This window comes from Salvelinus alpinus, unplaced genomic scaffold (assembly GCF_045679555.1).
Source record: "Salvelinus alpinus unplaced genomic scaffold, SLU_Salpinus.1 scaffold_41, whole genome shotgun sequence".
NCBI lineage: Eukaryota > Metazoa > Chordata > Actinopteri > Salmoniformes > Salmonidae > Salvelinus > Salvelinus alpinus.
The window spans coordinates 1,433,544-1,453,143 of record NW_027255982.1 but is presented as its reverse complement, the minus strand read 5'-3'; the positions used below and the strand labels follow the sequence as shown (position 1 = coordinate 1,453,143).

Genomic DNA, 19,600 nt, shown 5'->3' with positions numbered 1-19,600 from the left:
AGAGTCCATTTTTTATCTCATTAGGATGGGTGTCCTTCATTCTTCCTCTATAGCTGATGAAATGAATGGGGTCTGGTTACTGCTTGAGTCAATGTTGTTTCCACGACATTTCAACCCAAAAGTGTAATGTGATGACGCTGAATCAAGGTCGAAAACTGATTAGATTTGAAAAAAGTCATCAACGTAAGGGAATCTCGTCTTTTTTTCACCCACCTTTTAACTTAAATCCACCTCACACCCTCCAATGACATGGGGACATTATTTTGTGGATTTCACTTTGAATTCACTTTAGTTGACAACTCAACCAAATTAATTTGCATGTTAATATACTTGACAATGACATCCATTTCTAGTTTGTTATTATTCTAAATTGTTATTCCTCAATGTACCAGTCTAGATGGAAAGAGGCAAAAGTGTGTGTGTGTGTGTGTGTGTGTGTGTGTGTGTTTTCATGTGCGTGTTCAGATAGAATGGGGAAAGCTGTTTTTGAGTGCCCTTCGGCAGGAATGGATTAGTAAGACTGAAAAGGCTGAATCACTCTCAGCCTGTTGGTGCAAACCATCACAAAGCCCCCACGTGGCGCTGCATGCCATGGGGAGGAGGGCTGTGGTCTTCTGCATGGAGCTGCACCCTGCGTGATAAAGCATGGCATCACCTGATACGCTCTTAACCATGATGACCTTATGACCTCAATACTGAGGGATGTTGTAGTGCAACAAAGATCTGTTTTAGAATATATTACATCTATATATTATGTTAAATCGCTCCACCATTTCCTTACATTTATGCTTCATGTGGAGACGGCGTGCCTGGTGTCAGTGCCCACTACGGGGGAGAAGAAACAACCCTCCACGCCTGGCAGATGGCACCCAGACCCTGTCAGCCCTAACCCAGGAGAGAGAGATACAAAGACCACCAACATTCCTGTTAAAGCAACAGAACCAAATCAAAAACATGAGCTGGCGCACACCCAGAGAACATTATTTTATGTAGCGGTGCTGACTAAAGGTGAAGAAACTGTAAGCAATGAAAATAGAGTTGCACACTGTATATATAAACTCCCAGTAATTTATTGGGTAAATCACCAGCGTTTCGGCATCACCGTTCCTCCTTCGGGGTGATGTCATGAATGCTTGAACCAGGTTATGTAGAAAAGCGGTGCAATTAGTGCAACCAATGACAATAGTAAGGGGTGTGTCATAATTATTAACTTCATTTGAATGAATTGAGTGAAACTGTTAAACAACAGTTTATAGCATATTGAATATATTAGGCTATTGTTATCATATGGAAACATACATATTGTACATACTATTAGCATCAACATACATTATTGTTTAATTCAATGTCACATATATATTAAACTATTTCCTATTTGTTGTTGTTACATGTAATCTTTTGGTTCAACATAATGCATAATAAGCATCAACAGGGGGAACATATTGGGTGCATGCTGATAATCTGTAGAAAGAATATATCCATGTATAAGACTTGTTCATCAAAGAGATAATTTTTAATAGGAAGGGCCTGAGATCAGTCAATATTCAGACCACTAGGGGTCAATGTTTTTAGATAGGATATCCAGTAAGCAACAAAACAAAACTGCTGTTTTCTCTCTGACACTGACATCACCATCATCCAGACAGTGTACAACAGACAAACCAAAAAGCAAGCAGGCGGAGGACAGAGTGAGAGCGAGAGCACGTGGCTGATGGCCGGCCCAAAACGTGCAGCACTTCTCTGGTGGTTGGGAGCCCATTGTTTGACTGATGTCATTGTCAACACCATGTTTTGTTTGTCCAGCCGGACCAGCCCGGGGCTGGGGGCCATTCTTCTTATCAGCATCCCTGTGAAGCTGACTGCGGCTCTGGGATAGTTTACGCTCTGAAATAACTCAACAGCTGATCTGGGCCCGTATTCAAAAGCGTTTCAGAGTAGTGCTGATCTAGGATACGGTCCCTCCAGTCCATTTTAATCTTATTTAAAACTGATCCTATAGCAGCAATCCTGCTCTTGTGAATACAGGCCCAGAGCCCAGCCCACACACTGTTTAGGCTTAATCACATAATCATATTCACCCACTGTTCTCAGTACATTACCCTAATAATACCCTAATGGTTAATATCACAAAGGATTATGTCTTGTACGTTGATATGAATGTGCATAATATCCAAAACAGATGTAATGGTGTGACGCTGATGTTAGTGGCCCACGCATAAGCCTGTTTTTCATTTGAGTATGGCAGAGTTGTTTTGTCTGACACGTGCATCCCTGGCCTGTCAGCTGGACTGGAGAGGGCTGTGATGTTTAGGTGAACAGACAGACAGTGTTGTCCAGTGTGCTTCTACAGTATTTGATAGCGGAAGCAGTATCGTCAGACTTCCTCCACACGCTTCGTGGAGGCTAGATCAGAGGCTTATTCGACAACGTTCAACATTACACAACGTACACATGAGAAATGTATTGTAGAGTATCTAGAGAATCGAGACTCATGTTATCTCTATTAATCCTATTTCCATCTACGTTTTGTAATGTACCACAGTAGAATAGACCCCTGGGCTCCATCATTAGCCCGTGCTAGTGGGAGGAGAGCGGGAGGGGAGGAAGAGGATGAGTGAAAGGAAGGGGGAATGGAGGAGGGGCAGCAGGGAGGCTCAGGGATTCTGGAGGAGGTGAGGAACAGAGGAACGGAGCACGACTCAGGCGTGGGTAAAATCTGAGATTCGTGAATCACACTTGAGACTGGTGTGCTGACTCATAGACAAAGTACATGGGATTAAGAATGTTTTACTGTGTTACTGAGAATGGTAGCTATAGTAGTACCGCATCTGTTTGCGTAGTTCATATTGTAAATGTATAACTTCATGCTTTAGTTTTATTTACTGTATTTTGAAATGATTCTCTTATATCGGTGAAGCCAGAATCCCCCCTCACCGCTGCATTTCAGGAAGTATCAATTATTAACGCAGCAATTTTCTCCACTACAGCATCCAGCCAGCTACCCTCTCCCTCCCTCTCTCTGCAGGGGATGGGGGTGACTGTGTGCAGATCAATCAGTACGGCGTGTGCAGGAAGATGTTTTCACTTTGCATGCTGCAGCACTAGCCTGAGCCCCGCAGCCTCTCATCTCCCTGTATTAGGGTATAGGATCAGAGGGGGTGTACTGCATTACGGTATAGGATCAGAGGGGGTGTACTGTATTATGGTATAGGATCAGAGGGGGTGTACTGTATTACGGTATAGGATCAGAGGGGGTGTACTGTATTACGGTATAGGATCAGAAGGGGTGTACTGTATTAGGGTATAGGATCAGAGGGGGTGTACTGTATTAGGGTATAGGATCAGAGGGGGTGTACTGCATTAGGGTATAGGATCAGAGGGGGTGTACTGTATTATGGTATAGGATCAGAGGGGGTGTACTGCATTAGGGTATAGGATCAGAGGGGGTGTACTGCATTAGGGTATAGGATCAGAGGGGGTGTACTGTATTATGGTATAGGATCAGAGGGGGTGTACTGTATTACGGTATAGGATCAGAGGGGGTGTACTGTATTACGGTATAGGATCAGAAGGGGTGTACTGTATTACGGTATAGGATCAGAGGGGGTGTACTGTATTATGGTATAGGATCAGAGGGGGTGTACTGTATTATGGTATAGGATCAGAGGGGGTGTACTGCATTAGGGTATAGGATCAGAGGGGGTGTACTGCATTAGGGTATAGGATCAGAGGGGGTGTACTGTATTATGGTATAGGATCAGAGGGGGTGTACTGTATTACGGTATAGGATCAGAGGGGGTGTACTGTATTACGGTATAGGATCAGAAGGGGTGTACTGTATTACGGTATAGGATCAGAGGGGGTGTACTGTATTAGGGTATAGGATCAGAGGGGGTGTACTGTATTACGGTATAGGATCAGAGGGGGTGTACTGTATTATGGTATAGGATCAGAGGGGGTGTACTGTATTACGGTATAGGATCAGAGGGGGTGTACTGTATTACGGTATAGGATCAGAAGGGGTGTACTGTATTACGGTATAGGATCAGAGGGGGTGTACTGTATTACGGTATAGGATCAGAGGGGGTGTACTGTATTACGGTATAGGATCAGAGGGGGTGTACTGTATTACGGTATAGGATCAGAGGGGGTGTACTGTATTAGGGTATAGGATCAAAGGGGGTGTACTGTATTAGGGTATAGGATCAAAGGGGGTGTACTGTATTATGGTATAGGATCAGAGGGGGTGTACTGTATTATGGTATAGGATCAGAGGGGGGTGTACTGTATTAGGGTTGAGGATCAGAGGGGGTGTACTGTATTAGGGTTGAGGATCAGAGGGGGTATACTGTATTAGGGTATAGGATCAAAGGGGGTGTACTGTATTATGGTATAGGATCAGAGGGGGTGTACTGTATTACGTTATAGGATCATGTCACTGCGCAGGGATGTGACTCAGATCTCAGAGGGGAGACACAGCTGGCTGTCTGAGTGTGTAAGAGAGATGCCTGCTGGGCTGAGTTCTCTGTAGTCTGGTGTGCCAGAGTTCAGTTGTCTACAGGGGAGTTAGGCTAGTCTTTAGCTACAGGGATTTCACCAGCAGCCAGCAATACTTGTGTTTTTATAGAGCAAGAAGCTCTCTGACATTTAGATTTTGTTGTCACCGTTCTCGGAGCTATTCGCCTTCACTGAGGAATAGCCATTTTTCTTGAGGTGTCGTAATATAAAACTCATTAAGTATGTATCATGTTATATTGCCGTGGTTTTCCATCTAAAAGGCCTGGTAGCAGAGAATCCACAGTGACAAGCTCATTTGGTACTACTCTGTTAAAGGTTCTCAGAATGAATGTTCCCTCAACTGAGATTTGAATGTAAGCGAATTACTTTGACTGGTTTCTGCTGGCTGCTGCCGTTGTCTGGTCTCACTGAGGAAGGCCTGATGAATACTAAAGCCAGCTCCTTTTTGCAGTTGTTTGGTGGTTTAGGCTATTCAAAAGCCACCTCCGTATCGATTTGAGGCCAACTGGAATTTGCGCTGGTAAAAAGCCTACAGTGTTTAGCTGCTAATCGCTAGTCTTAATTCAGCGCAGCTAGCTAATGATGAGCTTAATTTCTCCCCCTAGCTCTGTTTGTCCTCTCCCTCTGTCTCGTCAAAGGCTGGTTGTCTAACATGAGGGAGGAGAGTTACCACTCTAATCTAAAATAATGAACCTGTAGTCTACACTCCACTCACAGATTAAGCAACAGTTTACGTATCCTGCACTGTAGAGTAACTAACTAGCTCATCAGTCTTAAAAAGAGGAATACAATTATCATACATTTGGAATGAGGAGGATTCATTTGCATGTTCGTACTTATGGTGTGTAGCCTACGGTTCTGAATAGTTGATAACCCGTGTGAGGACAACCCCAATATCCCACAATGCACTCTGTCCTGACTCCTGTCCCATGGTGCTGTGCATTGCAGTACTCTACCACGACCTTGCTGAAGGCAGCAGGCACAGAGTTTCCCTCTCTCTCGCTCCTTCGAAACTATCCCCCTCCTTTTCCCTCCCTCCTTGCTCTTCTCTCCTGCATAAACCAGCTCTCTCTCCCAAACCATCCCTCTCTTTCTTCACTCCCTCTCTCCTCCATTCTGGGAGATCCCACCCCCTCTCACCCTCTTATTACTGTCACCCTCCCACCCCATGATGCTGTCAGGCCTGTGGTGGTGATGATGATGATAATGGGGTCTCTATTTTCATCCTCACTCCCACTGCAGCGCCTCAGAGTACATCCACTAATCGACCCGCTACCACCTTCATTATGGAAAGGGAAGTAAGCAACCATCAAGAGCTGTAGCCTAGTCTACTCCACTCACCTTTTATGAGAACCGCTGTCTTGCTTTTCAGTTGATGAGTATCTTTTTCTCTGTGAAAGAGTGATGACATTCCAGCTCCGTTTCAAGACACTAAAGGTCTCGTGATGTTCAGTATAGCTTGTCCTGTATGAGAGCTGGGTAGGATTCTTTCTGTCCCACAGTGGTTGTTAGCTCAATGGCCTTCACATCTGTCAGTTCAGTCAGAGTCCACGTCCCTTTCGGGGATAATTTAGCCCAATTCTCCATTGGGTGAAAGGGATATTTTAGCTCACATCAATGTCAAATCAAATTTTATTGGTTGCATACACATATCTAGCAGATGTTATTGTTTCTCTAGCTCCAACAGTACAGTAGTATCTAACAATACACACATCTAAAAGAATGGAATTAAGAAATTAGGATGAGCAATGTCTTTTTTGTTGATGGTTTTCCAAACATGCTGTCTTCTAGCAAGTAATAACATCATCCTGAATGTTTTAATCTGTTTAAATTGTTATTTTATAGCCCACAGCATGAGCCTGACATGATGGATTTTTCACATCAATATCCTCATAGGAACATCCCATTGTCGATCTAAATGCCAACCTCATAATGGAACCACTAGTAAACAGTCGTTAATTAAATATGAAATACGATATTTTAGTTCTGACTTTCTCATACAACAGCAGCTGTTTTAGGGGGTGTGTTTTGCCCCCCAAGTCCTCAACCCATATTTCTCTCTGTTGCTGGGTCGGCCAGGGCAGAATAGGAGAGATGGGGAGACCAGAGGCAGAGAGGGATAGACAGAGAACAAGGAAAGGTCCAAATTAGAACAAGTGTGTGAGATGGGAGGGCAAACTGAGATTACAGATGTCACCCCAAAGAAACACAGACACACACATAAGATGAACACACACTCACCAAAGACACACACCCCAAAGACACACAGCCACAAGATCCCTCCCCCAAACGATTCATCTCCCTGATAGGACTAATTCAACCTGACAGGGTCTGTGTGCCATTGGCTGTTGTTGATCCTGGCAGCGGTTGTCAAGGGAACACAAACAGCAACATGGACTATGAGGTCTGACATCCTCATCCTGCCTTATTAATCTGTTCTCTACTATTCCCCCAGACGGTACCGTGGCCTCAGTATGCACTTAGAGAGGATGCTCTCCAGAGGATGTGATCGGCAAAATTGGGACTGTGCTTCTTCTGGCAAGCTGTGGGAGCAGACATTTTGTAAACAACCTTGTTTAAAGACCTCTCTTATCCCTTCTTTCTCGCCTCTCTTTCTTTCCAAAATCCTGTGAGTGTATCCCCCTTATCTCCATCTGTCCTTGGCCTCCTGGGAACCACAGGCCATCTTAAATGACCCACAGTGATCTACAGTAGTCCTATTCAGCCACGATGGTAGCCAGGCCTGAAGCCTCCTGGACAATCACATCGCTGTGGGGTCGCCACAGTGGTTTCCCAGGTGGCAATCAATTCCAGGGGCGATACAAAATGACCCTGTCTAATTCACTCTCCTCTCTGACAACTAAAAGGTGAATTCAGAACAGACTAACTAGTTCCTCTTCTGTGGTCAAATTGTCAAACGTCTGTGTGAAAGTGAAAAGTGTTGGGCTTGTGTTGTGTACTGTACCCATAATAGTGCCGTATTGCTTTTCCAGATCCCAGAGATCCCCCCCCCCCCCCCCCGCACTGTCACCAACATCTCCTGTCCTGTCTGCTGGTGTCATCACCACTGGCCTGTACCCAGGCAGGGGACACGGTGACAAGGCCACCTCAGCAGTCTGAGGCTGCTGGCTGTCACACACCGTGCCGTCATAATGCGGACTCTGTCACACGCTGTACTGTGTCCCCATAATGCAGAATGTCTGGACTGTACAGAGCTCAGCCCTGGTTGGATGGAAAACTACTGGCTTTTCTAACCCTAGATCTGCAGTGTTCTGAACTTTACTATTATGTCAGCTTATGCTTATGGCATTAGATTCTGAGAATATTTGATGTGTCACTGTGAGTCTGCATATTTAGAATGTTTTACATGAGTCTGTAGTGTGTTTGGTGTGGATCCCAGGAAGAGTATTTGCTGTGTTAGCAGCAGCTAATGGGGATCCTAGTAAAGTACTAATACTTGGCAGTACCACTGAGCAGCTTACGACATTAGCTTATATGGTTTGTCCTTTTCATTAACAATGTACTCATGGTTCTGGACTTGATCCATGGTGCATGTATACTATCACATCTCATAGGATCAGTAGCCTGTAGGTTACATATGTGTTGTGAAGGCATTCATCCAATCGGAAAGATCATCAAAGGCAGCTGAAGTGTTCCAGCAATGTCTACTGCTCCCGGTCTTAAAGCCGTCGCCATGACGATGCCAACATATGGCTGGTTGTCCGGGTTATCAGCTGCTCAGTGTGAGTGATCCCGGCTGAGGAATGGCAGCCATTTCAGCTATGCCACCCAAGAGCCACTGCCTGCCAAACACACACGCCTCCTCTCACCTCACCGCTCTCTGTCTCTGTCTGTCTCTGTTTGTCTCTCTGTCTGTTTATCTCTCTCTGTCTGTCTCTGCTTATCTCTCTTTGTCTCTGTCTCCTGTCTGTCTCCTGTCTGTCTCCTGTCTGTCTCCTGTCTGTCTCCTGTCTGTCTCCTGTCTCTGTCTCCTGTCTCTGTCTCCTGTCTCTGTCTCCTGTCTGTCTCCTGTCTCTGTCTCCTGCCTGTCTCTGTCTCCTGCCTGTCTCTGTCTCTCTCTGTCTGTTTATCTCTCTCTGTCTGTCTCTGCTTATCTCTCTTTGTCTCTGTCTCCTGTCTGTCTCCTGTCTGTCTCCTGTCTGTCTCCTGTCTGTCTCCTGTCTGTCTCCTGTCTGTCTCCTGTCTGTCTCCTGTCTGTCTCCTGTCTCTGTCTCCTGTCTGTCTCCTGTCTGTCTCCTGTCTGTCTCCTGTCTGTCTCCTGTCTGTCTCCTGTCTCCTGTCTCGTCTCTGTCTCCTGTCTCCTGTCTGTCTCCTGTCTGTCTCCTGTCTGTCTCCTGTCTCTGTCTCCTGTCTGTCTCCTGTCTGTCTCCTGTCTGTCTCCTGTCTCCTGCCTGTCTCCTGTCTCCTGCCTGTCTCTGTCTCCTGCCTGTCTCTGTCTGTCTCTGTTTGTCTCTCTGTCTGTTTATCTCTCTCTGTCTGTCTCTGCTTATCTCTCTTTGTCTCTGTCTCCTGTCTGTCTCCTGTCTGTCTCCTGTCTGTCTCCTGTCTGTCTCCTGTCTGTCTCTGTCTCTGTCTCCTGTCTGTCTCTGTCTCCTGTCTCCTGTCTGTCTCCTGTCTCCTGTCTCTGTCTCCTGTCTCCTGTCTGTCTCCTGTCTCCTGTCTCTCTGTGTTCCTGCCTGTCTCTGTCTGTCTGTCTCTCTCAGCCTCCAATGGCTATTGATTTTGATTTTGCCTCACAACACACTGCCAAGTCAAGTCATCCATTCATGTATTAAGTCAGCGTGACAGAGTTTCTGGCTGAGCTCTAAAAATGATGTGTGGGGATGGAGGAGATTTGGAATCTGTTTTGGAAGAGGATTTTGGTCAATGTGTTATGATGGCTGTTGCTGTTTTGAGTTTGCATATTTATAAATCTGGAAGGTCCTCCAGCAGACTGCTCTCCATCTGCTCCAGAGTCCAGGCCCACCACACACAGTCCCTCTTCCACTGCCTCAACCCCCAAGCTTCTGTGGCTGTCCCATCTGCCTACCTCACTGGCTCCAACCAGTCAACCCTCTCTCCCCTCTCCCAGGGTATGAGTGGGATGTGTGGGGGTGAGATGATGATGATGATGATGATGATGATGATAAAGGAATCCCCTTCCTGCCTGTCCACCCACTGATACTCCCTGCCTGCCTGGGCTGAATTCACTACCACAGTAATGCAGAGGAGCTTGTGTGTGTGTGTGGATAAGTAATGTAGCCGCAACTCCCTCCTGCTTTGTGCGATTAAATCATGGTAGCTATCGATATTACATGAGAGAAAGGAGAGGTGGAAGGCAGGTTGACGTTTATTGTCATGAATCTTGCCCTGGAAGCAGAACTGAGATGTCTGCTAGATGGGCCAGCTGCAAGTCAAAATGAATGTAAGGTTAGGGTTAGGCATTAGGGTTAGCAGTGTGGTTAAGGTTAGGTTTAGAATCATGTGCCAGCTAGTGACCAATCTGCAGAGCTGCCTCCAGGGCAAGATTCATGACGAAAAACACTAACCTGGAGGTGGAGAGAAGACAAAATGGAGATGGAAGGTGAAAGAGAGAGAGATAAAGAAACAGCCTACGCAACAGAAATGCTTGCTGCAGTGATTTCCTCACATGACAGTGTATTTAGACTCTGCAGTACTTTATTGTTGTGATATTTTGACCCTCAGCTCTTTGCTGTAAGCTGTAAAGTGTTGCCTCGTCCATTGTGGCACTGAGCTTAGCAACCATGAAAGAGCTATCACATCACAGACAGATTTTAATTGGGCTGTTCGAGCGAGCCGTCAGCATGTAGCCACACACACACACACACACACACACACACACACACACACAGTGATGCGCGGAAAATAATGAAATACCACAGACATCCTTCAACAACATGACATGTATTATAATAATGTCCCCTTCTTCTCCTCCAGTTGTACCAGAGTGGGATCCAGCTATAATATAATGGTGTTTAGTAGAACCATCTGAAAGACTATGTCCTGGAGAGTGGGATGTTCACACAGAGATTATGCAATAGTGAGTACAATAGGGTGTGAAACGATTGGATTCCCATTCGGCTTCTGTCTGCATATTAAATGGCGGATGAGCTACTGTTTCCACAAATGAAATGAGTTGATTCTCCACAGAGATGCATGGCATGGGTACACCCCATCAGACAGACCTTTAGAAGATGTCTCGCGAGGGCCCATAATATTTCTATAACTAGTGCCCAGAGTTTTTCCTCTAAACTCAAGGACCTACACATGATTCCTCTTCTAGCTTACCTTCCTCTGCACATCTCACTCTCTCTCTCCCTCTCTCTCCCTCTCTCTCCCTCTCTCTCCCTCTCTCTCCCTCTCTCTCCCTCTCTCTCCCTCTCTCTCCCTCTCTCTCCCTCTCTCTCCCTCTCTCTCCCTCCCTCTCTCTCCTTCTCTCTCCCTCTCTCTCCCTCTCTCCCTCTCCCCAGATCACCTGTCTCCAGGACTTCTTCGGCGAGGACGACGTGTTCATCGCGTGCGGCCCAGAGAAGTACCGCTACGCCCAGGATGACTTCCTGTTGGATCACAGTGGTAAGGCTTCTGTAGCCTTTGTGACTGGTAGGCCTGACTAACTAAATCTAACATCACCTGTATGTTGTGAAACCTTGGTCTCTCTTATAGAAATAGATGTAGATTCCTGTTTTAGTGTCTATATTTCTATGGCCTCTCTGTCCCAACCCTTTCCTCCCTCTTTCCTTCCTATTTCCTTCATAGGGTGCGTGGGACATGCCAGGTCTCCCTCGGCAAAGAGGTCTTCTGACCTCAATGGGACTTCCTGGTTAAATAAAGGTCATAAAAATTGCACACTATTCCCTATAGAGCCTCCATAGGGCTCTGGTGAAAAGGAGTGTACTCTTTTGGGAATAGGTTGGCATTTTGGACGCACCCCTCCTTTCTGTCTCTCATAGTGTAGCTTCCCTAAAGAGATGTCAATGCCAAACCACTTTCCCCTTTTCATACTAGAAGTCAGGATGAAGTGTGTCATGATAATTATCTGTCAACCATACAATTGTGAACGTTCATTTTCTCAGTTGAATGAGACTCATAATTGTTCTAAAAGTGGTTCCGGTGACTCGTGATACTTAATCATGACTCTAACATAGTGTGATCATCACTCAATATCTTAATTCCTTCCTCTCCTCCAAGAGGAGGAGACTATTGATTACAGTATGTGTGAGACTATCGGTCTCAACACACAGATTCCTGACTTCTGTAGGGGAAAGTGGCTGCAGTCACATTTTGTAGGGTGTAGTTGTAGTAGTACATTCCATTCCAGGGTTCTTCAGTGAATGTCATTATGTGAATATGTACCATCCCCATGTTGAAAAGAAGACGTTCTTGAAAATCACTTAAAATATGTCCGCAGCGATACCCCTTACTGCAGCAGGATATGGCCTCTTTAGTCCATAGCTAACCCATTGTTATCTTAAGCAGGCCGATGCCAGTACAACTCCTCTGCAGTCCCCTATCCTCTGTGGTAGATAAGGTGGAGACAGGATGTACTGTGTATTAAATCCAAACAGGCTAATTTTAGACACTTCTCCAAACTATCCCCAAGGTTCTAGCTACATCCTGTTTTCTTAGTGTTGCTCCTGTAACATAACATTTAAAGCTGCAATATGTCACTTTTTGGACAACCTGACAAAATTCACATAGAAATGTGAGGTATAGATCTGTCACTCGCATTGAAAGCAAGTCTAAGAAGCGGTAGATCTGTTCTATGTGCTCTTTCTATATGGCCCATTTTTAAGTTTTCTTTTTTGTGTCTTTTTACTTTCGGTTTTGTACACCAGCTGAAAATATATTTCACAGCAGTTTATATGGTACAATGATTCTCTACACTATACTTGCTTGTTTTTTCACATAAACAGAAATTAGGCAAACTATTAGAATGTTAGCAACAAGGAAATGGCAGAGTGATTTCTGCATAGTGCATCTTTAAAACACACACACACACACAGGTGTAAACACTGTTTGTTCTAACGATGAGTGTTTAGTTTCTTCAGCTGAATCTGTTCTTCAGTTGTTTTAGCGCTTCCTTGTCCTACTTCTCCTGCCATGCTCCATTTGAAGAATTAGGTCTTCTCAAAAACAAGTGTTTGCTCTAGGTTCCGCTTTTCAGCTGCTAAGTCTTTGCACAGTGTCTTACAGGAGTCCCAAGGGGCTGTTGCACTGTCAGACTCAATTGTGGAGAACAGTGTCAAATCCAAACACGGTTTAGGGAACGATATAAAAAGTCAACACTGCAAGTAAACAAACTTGCATGGTACAGTAGCTTGCATTGTAGTAAACAGAATCGCACCTGGGGTCTGCTCCAATAACAGGCTTGGGTCATGTCCACTTTATAGGGAATCATTTGTCTCCAATTGGCCACAGCTGGTTGGTACCTCCTCTGTGTTCATGGTGTCATAATAGCGTCTAACACTGTAACACCCCCCAATTAACAGCATCTGACAGGAACCCAGACAGTTTAACCACTAGTCTCATTACAGTAACCAGTCATATGCTGCTCCTGAACGCAGCTCGCTCTGTCTGTTGTCAACGCTGCTAAAACAACTCTGTATCACAGGAGGTTGGTGGGACCTTAATTGGGGAGGACGGGGCTCGTGGTAGCGGCTGGAGCGGGATCAGTGGAATGGTATCAAATACATGTTTGATACCATTCCATTCACTCCGTTCCAGCCATTATTATGAGCCGTCCTCCCCTCAACAGCCTCCACTGTTTTATGTGTCTGTGCAGCACCACTGAAACAGTTGAACCACCAACCTCGTTACCCCGACACCTACTGCTCCAGCAGCGCACCTCTGTCAGCTCTGTCAGCTGGTGTACGCACCTCTGTGAAACGCTACTAACACAACGGCGTTGGTAGCAGCGCAGCAGGCAGCAAACACGATAGCGTAATTACCACAGCTTGTGAATTTTTCATGTAGTTATGACGCGCACAGAGCCACAGACGATTGCACATGTGGTGTTCGTTTGGAAAAAGCAAATGCTTAACTGAGTTTTTTTTGTGGAAAGCTCTGCGTGAATGAAACATTCTTAACTTCTTGAACGCTCCGTACTTAATGCTTTCTCAAAGAGAGCCAAATATATTGAGAGCTAGTTCCTAGCTGGAGCTATTTTAGAATAGTTTGACTGGAACACTGGGGACTCTATTGAATTGTGCTAGATAGGAAATGAGGTCGGTGTGTGACGGTGTGTGAGTGTGGTTTTAACCCTGTGTGTGTTGTCTTCACAGAATGCCGGGTGCTCAAGTCCTCATACTCTGCTCGCTCGCCCACTCCAACAAGGGCTGCTGGGAGCAAGAGCCCTGGACTCTCACGCCGTATCAAGTCCCCTGGCATAGGTATACACATGCATGCACGTACACACAAACAAACACACACACACAGTTATTGGGTGATGGACTGAGTAACTGATTTTCATCTGACACTAACTAGTGTAATCACCTCAAAAAGAGTTGCAGGAATTTGGCAGGCTACAGGCCATTTGGCCAATTACCAAACATTTATTTTAAGCTCAGTTAGAAATTGATTATGAGGCTTTAAGTTGGACATTGAAACCTCAAGCTGTAAAATAGTTTTTTGCAATTCTCTCTCTTTCTCTCTGCAGTAAGAAGACCAATCCATTACTCCACCAGTAGCCAGTCTCCTGTTAAATCCCCAGGTAAGCCTGTTGACATCCTGCACTGCCCACTCTATTGGCCCATTACCCAACCACAACAAACCACTCATTTCATCTAGCTAGCCATCATTACTAGGACCTTGAGCTTTCCCCTGAGCATGAAGCCTAACCAGGAATATCTCCTGGCCTTAATCATCACCACAATATGTTAACAATAATCACTACATGAGTCTTTCTCAGAGAGGGCACCAATTAAACCCTTTTGAAGTTCCTGAATGCTTGGAGTCTTGATCAGTGCACCCGTGGCCTGAGGTTGACCTTGTGGCTAACGGGGCCCTGTGAGAGGTCCAGTTAGTCTCTTTCAGACCAGTATATTGTAATGCCAGTCAGACTCCTGCTGTGTAGGGAAGTGCCATCAATTACTCAGAAGGAGCTCTGCTCCACTGTGGACCTCCCTGGCCTGCCACCCTGACCCAAGACTATTTAAAGATCTCTGGATATCTCTCTCTTTCTCCCCCTCTCTTTCTCTGGCCCTTGCTCTCTCTCTTTTTCGCTCTCTATTTTTCTTTCCTCTCTTCCTGCCTCTGGCCCAGAAACTCTCTCTGGCTTCTGCAGTATGCATCTAATCTGAGCACAGACTGGTGCAGGACTGGCTGATACAAACCCATGTACTAAATTAGCCTCAGTGCTTTAGTCTTCAGCTGCTTTCACTGAGCCCTTCTAATTGAATTGAATAATCACATCAGTTGTCTGGCATCACATTCCCTAGTAGGTGCTGTACTGTATTGGTGGTTCTGACTGTCCAGATTGGTTGTCTCAGGGAACGGGTACAGCGTGTGGCAGTGTACCTGCCAAGAACCTAGATGAGGCCTTTCACAGAAATACACTACCATTACCAATACAGCCGACTTCTCCAAAGAAAGGCCATGCCTGGCCCTGTTGTTTGAGGAGAGGACTGTTTGTGACACAGGGAGGTTCCTGGAGGTAGGCTGCTTGAGGTACCCTTGAACCCTCAGGGTCGTAGCTTTCGTGTGGCCTTAGCTGCAGACAGATTATCCAGGCAGCCTGCGGAGGCACCTGGGGTGACCCTGCGTGTCTGTCTGCTGGAGCCAAACACAACCTGCTTCCCCCCACAGGGGACCGGACAGGAAGTTGGACAGTCACACGCAGTTCTAGACACGAAACGCCACACACCTGAAGAAAATCTAGCACTCACATGGACTTGAATTCGTAGTGGAGAACTGTTAGTACAGAGCTTTGTCACTCAAGTGAAAGTAAACCCATTCAAAGTGAACTTTGTTGTGTCACACATGGACTTCCTGCCCTATCGTATATCACTTCCTGTGATAGAGGCATTTCCTTTAGTGTTCAAAGAAATTAAGAAAAATAGAATACACAATGTAATAACAGTAATACACTTTTAAACAGCCACATCTCTCCAGAGCAAAAAGGACTTCCTCTCTCGTTTGCCCTTCCCCACATCAGCACATCCTGTTGGGCCAACCCTAGCCCTATCATTGTCTTACTATGGCTTCCTCCCTCTCTCCTTCTCTCCTTTTCTCTCTCTCTCTCCTCTCCAGTCAATGGTGTCCCCAGCAGTACGATCTCCACCCCCAAGTCCACCAAATCCAACAGCTCCTCCCCCACCAGCCCCCGAAGTATACACAGCTTCAAGGTAAGTCACTCACTCACACACACACACACACACACACACACACACACACACACACACACACACACACACACCGTGTCTCACACACACACCACTTATAATCTCTAGATAATGATAGTGTACTGTATGTACCTGTATAGGAAGAGTGATTGTATATTTAGACATATGCTATAAATAACCATATAGTAGCAAATGATTTAACCTCAAGTGCACTAGATCAGGAATAGTGGTTGGCCAGAACACTTGAATCTGTTGACAGTGGAGACAACAGCACTTAAACTTTCTCAAGATGATTATTACAGTTTGGCAACACCTACACCGTGTTTACTTGGCAGGTCCATAACGTTTGATAGAACTTAGTTACTCTGAAAGACATCACAAAATAACGTATTGAAAAGAAAGATTGATGATGTAATCCACCCAGTTCAAAGGTGTTTCACCTTGAGACTCCTCCTTTAGAGAGTGTACTAAATAATGCATACATTTTTCTAGTCCAGGTAACAGAAATAAGCCTTATGGTCCGTGTATTTCTAGAAGTGTTGAAAGAACTTCTCTTCCATAATAGAAAAGATTACTGAGATGACTTGGCGGATTCTGTCGTATGTGAAAGCCAAGAATGCTTGAAAAAGCAGTCTTATAATAACCCATATAACCTATTCAAACAGCCATCACAGCTGTCTCTTTTGGAAAAAGCCTCTCGTCAAATTATTCATTATTTTCAACATTGGTCATCATTTCGATCCATTAAAGTTAGTGTTTCCTCTTTCTCTGCCTGATAAGTGACAGTAGGTGAGGCCTATCCATTTAAGACAGTTCCTAACACCCTGTACTGTTCTGAAGGGCAAAACACTTATTTTACGCCAAATGCATAATTAACACAGTGATATATATACCTGCTCACTTTGTTTTGAGTTTGGGTAGGCACACAACGTCCACAGAATGGAGAACTGTAAGAGCAATACAGAGAAGACGATTCTACAAAAACACGTTCTTAGCTTTCCATTGAGCTACCTATCTAATAATTGATTTAAAGTCTAATATCAAACATTTTCTTACCAAACTATAATGAACAAAAATATACATCCAACATGCGACAATTTCAAAGATTTTACTGAGTTACAGTTCATATAAGGAAATCAGTCAATTGAAATAAATTCAAAAGGCCTGCACAAGTACAGTGAAATGCTTAACTTGCTAGCCCTTCCCGACAGTGCAGTATTCAATATCAAAATAAACATAAGAAAGGGAAACAAACAGAAGAATGTAAGCCATATACAGGGTAAGTGCCAGTACCAAACTATACAATTTAATTGCGGGGGTGTTTTGTATTAGTTTCCTGTCAGAACTCTGAAGCACTATAAAACACTACGGGGATCCATGAGCTGGTTATCCTGACACTCTGTCATGGCATTATATTGGATTTCAAATGCATGCTACTTAAAGCAAAACCATTAGTCAATGTCCCTAGATCCCAGGGCTTAGTTCTGGATCGATGTTATGAAGCGGACCTGTCCTGTTGTATTACTCTGGAGATGTAACTGGCTAATTCGATCGCCCTGCTAGTATTGATGTCAAAACAAAGCATTGGATTGGGAGTCACGTAACCAACAATTGTGCCCAGCTAGCCTTGACCTCTAATCCATTGTTTGTGCCATATTTGATATTTATAGTTGCCATGGTGATGCATGTGTCCAGGTTTTGACTTGAGTGGTGGCTGAAAGGGGAAGGATGCTGACCTCTGTTTTTTTTTCTCTCTCCTTCCCTCCTCTCTTCATCTCTTACTTTCTTTCTGTCCTCCTTTCCAGATTCCGCCACATCACACGTCTGCCACCAATGTGAACGTGTCTTCACACGGTCTGGAGCTGGCCTATAACATGAGTCCTGAGGGTAGGTGTCCCCTTTGACATTTTCTTCATTTCTGTTTTCTCTCCTCCTCCTTGCCTCGCCACTCCACTCCTGTCCTCTTCCGTCCCTTCTCCTCTCAACCTCTCCCTTCTCCTCCCTTCTTCTCTTCTCCCTTCTCCTCTTCTGTTCTCCTCCACTCCTTTCTCCTCCCCTCCCCTCCCTACTCTTCTCCTCTCCTCCCTTCTTCTACTCCTCTCCTCTCTTTACCCTGTGTCATCCTGTCTCCGTGCCAACTCTCACAGCTCCTGCCTGCACTCACTCACCCCTAAACACGTGGCCCAATGCATCCCCAATCCCCCCTAGGGCCTCAATGCAGGTTCAGGTTGTTATATTAGAATTGCTTACTCAGCGACACGTGCCGCACACAGCAGCACTCACAACAGAGGGACAGAGAAGTGTGATGCGGAGAACAAGTGAAATAACCTGTGTGCTTCTGCGTGAGACAGCCAGGCGGTATCAACACGTCCTTGGGCTGTGTGTCTGCATAATATTACTGGTCGCTCTTTAGGAGAGGCCAGACATTAGTTCTAGGGTAGGAGCTAGGCTGCCTGGGTTAATGGGCAATTAATGAGTTTATCCTTTGATTAGATTAAAACGCATTGATCCTTTATTTCATCCGCTTTGTCTTAACATAAGTTGTGGAAACTCCAAAGATCATATTCATTTCACTGCAATGCAAGTTTTACCAGAGTAAGTACTTGTAGGTATTGTGCGTCATTCTACGCTGAGTGTCCAAAACATTATGAACACCTGCTCTTTCCATGACATAGACTGACCAGGTGAATCCAGGTGAAAGCTATGATCCCTTATTGATGTCACTTGTTAAATCCACCTCAATCAGTGTAGATGAAGGGGAGGGGACAGGTTAAAGAAGGATTTTTAAGCCTTGAGACAATTGAGACATGGATTGTGTGTGCCATTCAGAGGGTGAATGGGCAAGACAAAAGATGTAAGTGCCTTTGAACGGGGTATGGTAGTAGCTTTGTTTCAAGAACTGCAACGCTGCTGGGTTTTTCACACTCAACAGTTTCCTGTGTGTATCAAGAATGGTCCACCACCCAAAGGACATCCAGCCAACTTGACACAACTGTGGGAAGCATTGGAGTCAACATCGGCCAGCATTCCTGTTGAACTCTTTCATCTTGTAGAGACACCTTGTGACACCTTGTAGAGTCCTTGCCCTGACTAATTGAGGCTGTTCTGAGGGCAAAAGGTGGGGAGGCAACTCAAATATTAGGAAGGTGTTCTTAATGTTTTGTTCAGTCTGTATATATGTGGGCCACAGGAAGTAACTGAAAGAGCATTCTGATGTGCCCCGTTGTAACACGTCTCTCCTCATCAGTTAACGGCAACAGCTGTAGCTCTATCACAACCGTCCTGGATAAGTACAAGGTCGGCAAGGTCATAGGAGACGGAAACTTTGCAGTGGTGAAAGACTGTGTAGAACGGTATGTAAATTAAGAATGATATTACATTTCTTTACATCTCATTGATGGATTTAAAACCTTATTTTAATTTGAACTTCTCGCTTGACAGGAAGTTTCATAGCATACCAATTGTACTTTCATATTTGTAAGGAATGTTCACTAGGCTGTTGGACTTAAAAAGCCCTATTTATAAATGGCCACGTTGATCAGTAGCTTTCAATGTGACTTAATAAGCGCCATGTCACATGTCATAACTGCTTCTAAGGCTTAATGACAGCAGGCATTTATGGAATTTAAATAAGCATTTACTGTTTGTGTATGTGCGTGTGTGTGTCTGGAGTTCAGCCCATGAAATCCACTTCATTACCGTTTCCCTTTTGACTCAGCAGT

The 19,600-nt window shown here is 45.0% G+C and overlaps 1 protein-coding gene across 7 annotated transcripts in view; it reads left to right on the top strand.

The window, feature by feature from the left end:
- Nucleotides 1–19,600, top strand: part of LOC139567050 (serine/threonine-protein kinase DCLK2-like) — a 118,951-nt gene that overhangs the window by 24,042 nt on the left and 75,309 nt on the right. For 4 of the 7 annotated variants that reach the window (XR_011673215.1, XM_071388480.1, XM_071388484.1 and 1 more), the window contains exons 3-9: nucleotides 11,010–11,139; nucleotides 11,296–11,370; nucleotides 13,821–13,928; nucleotides 14,195–14,248; nucleotides 15,787–15,881; nucleotides 17,684–17,765; nucleotides 19,126–19,231. Coding sequence is in view for 6 of the 7 variants with exons in the window: in XM_071388480.1 (XP_071244581.1) it covers nucleotides 11,010–11,139; nucleotides 11,296–11,370; nucleotides 13,821–13,928; nucleotides 14,195–14,248; nucleotides 15,787–15,881; nucleotides 17,684–17,765; nucleotides 19,126–19,231 (650 nt within the window). In the remaining variant the exon portion in view is untranslated. The remainder of the gene's footprint in view (nucleotides 1–11,009; nucleotides 11,140–11,295; nucleotides 11,371–13,820; nucleotides 13,929–14,194; nucleotides 14,249–15,786; nucleotides 15,882–17,683; nucleotides 17,766–19,125; nucleotides 19,232–19,600) is intronic. The other 3 variants (XM_071388481.1, XM_071388483.1, XM_071388482.1) reach the window with 3 other exon arrangements.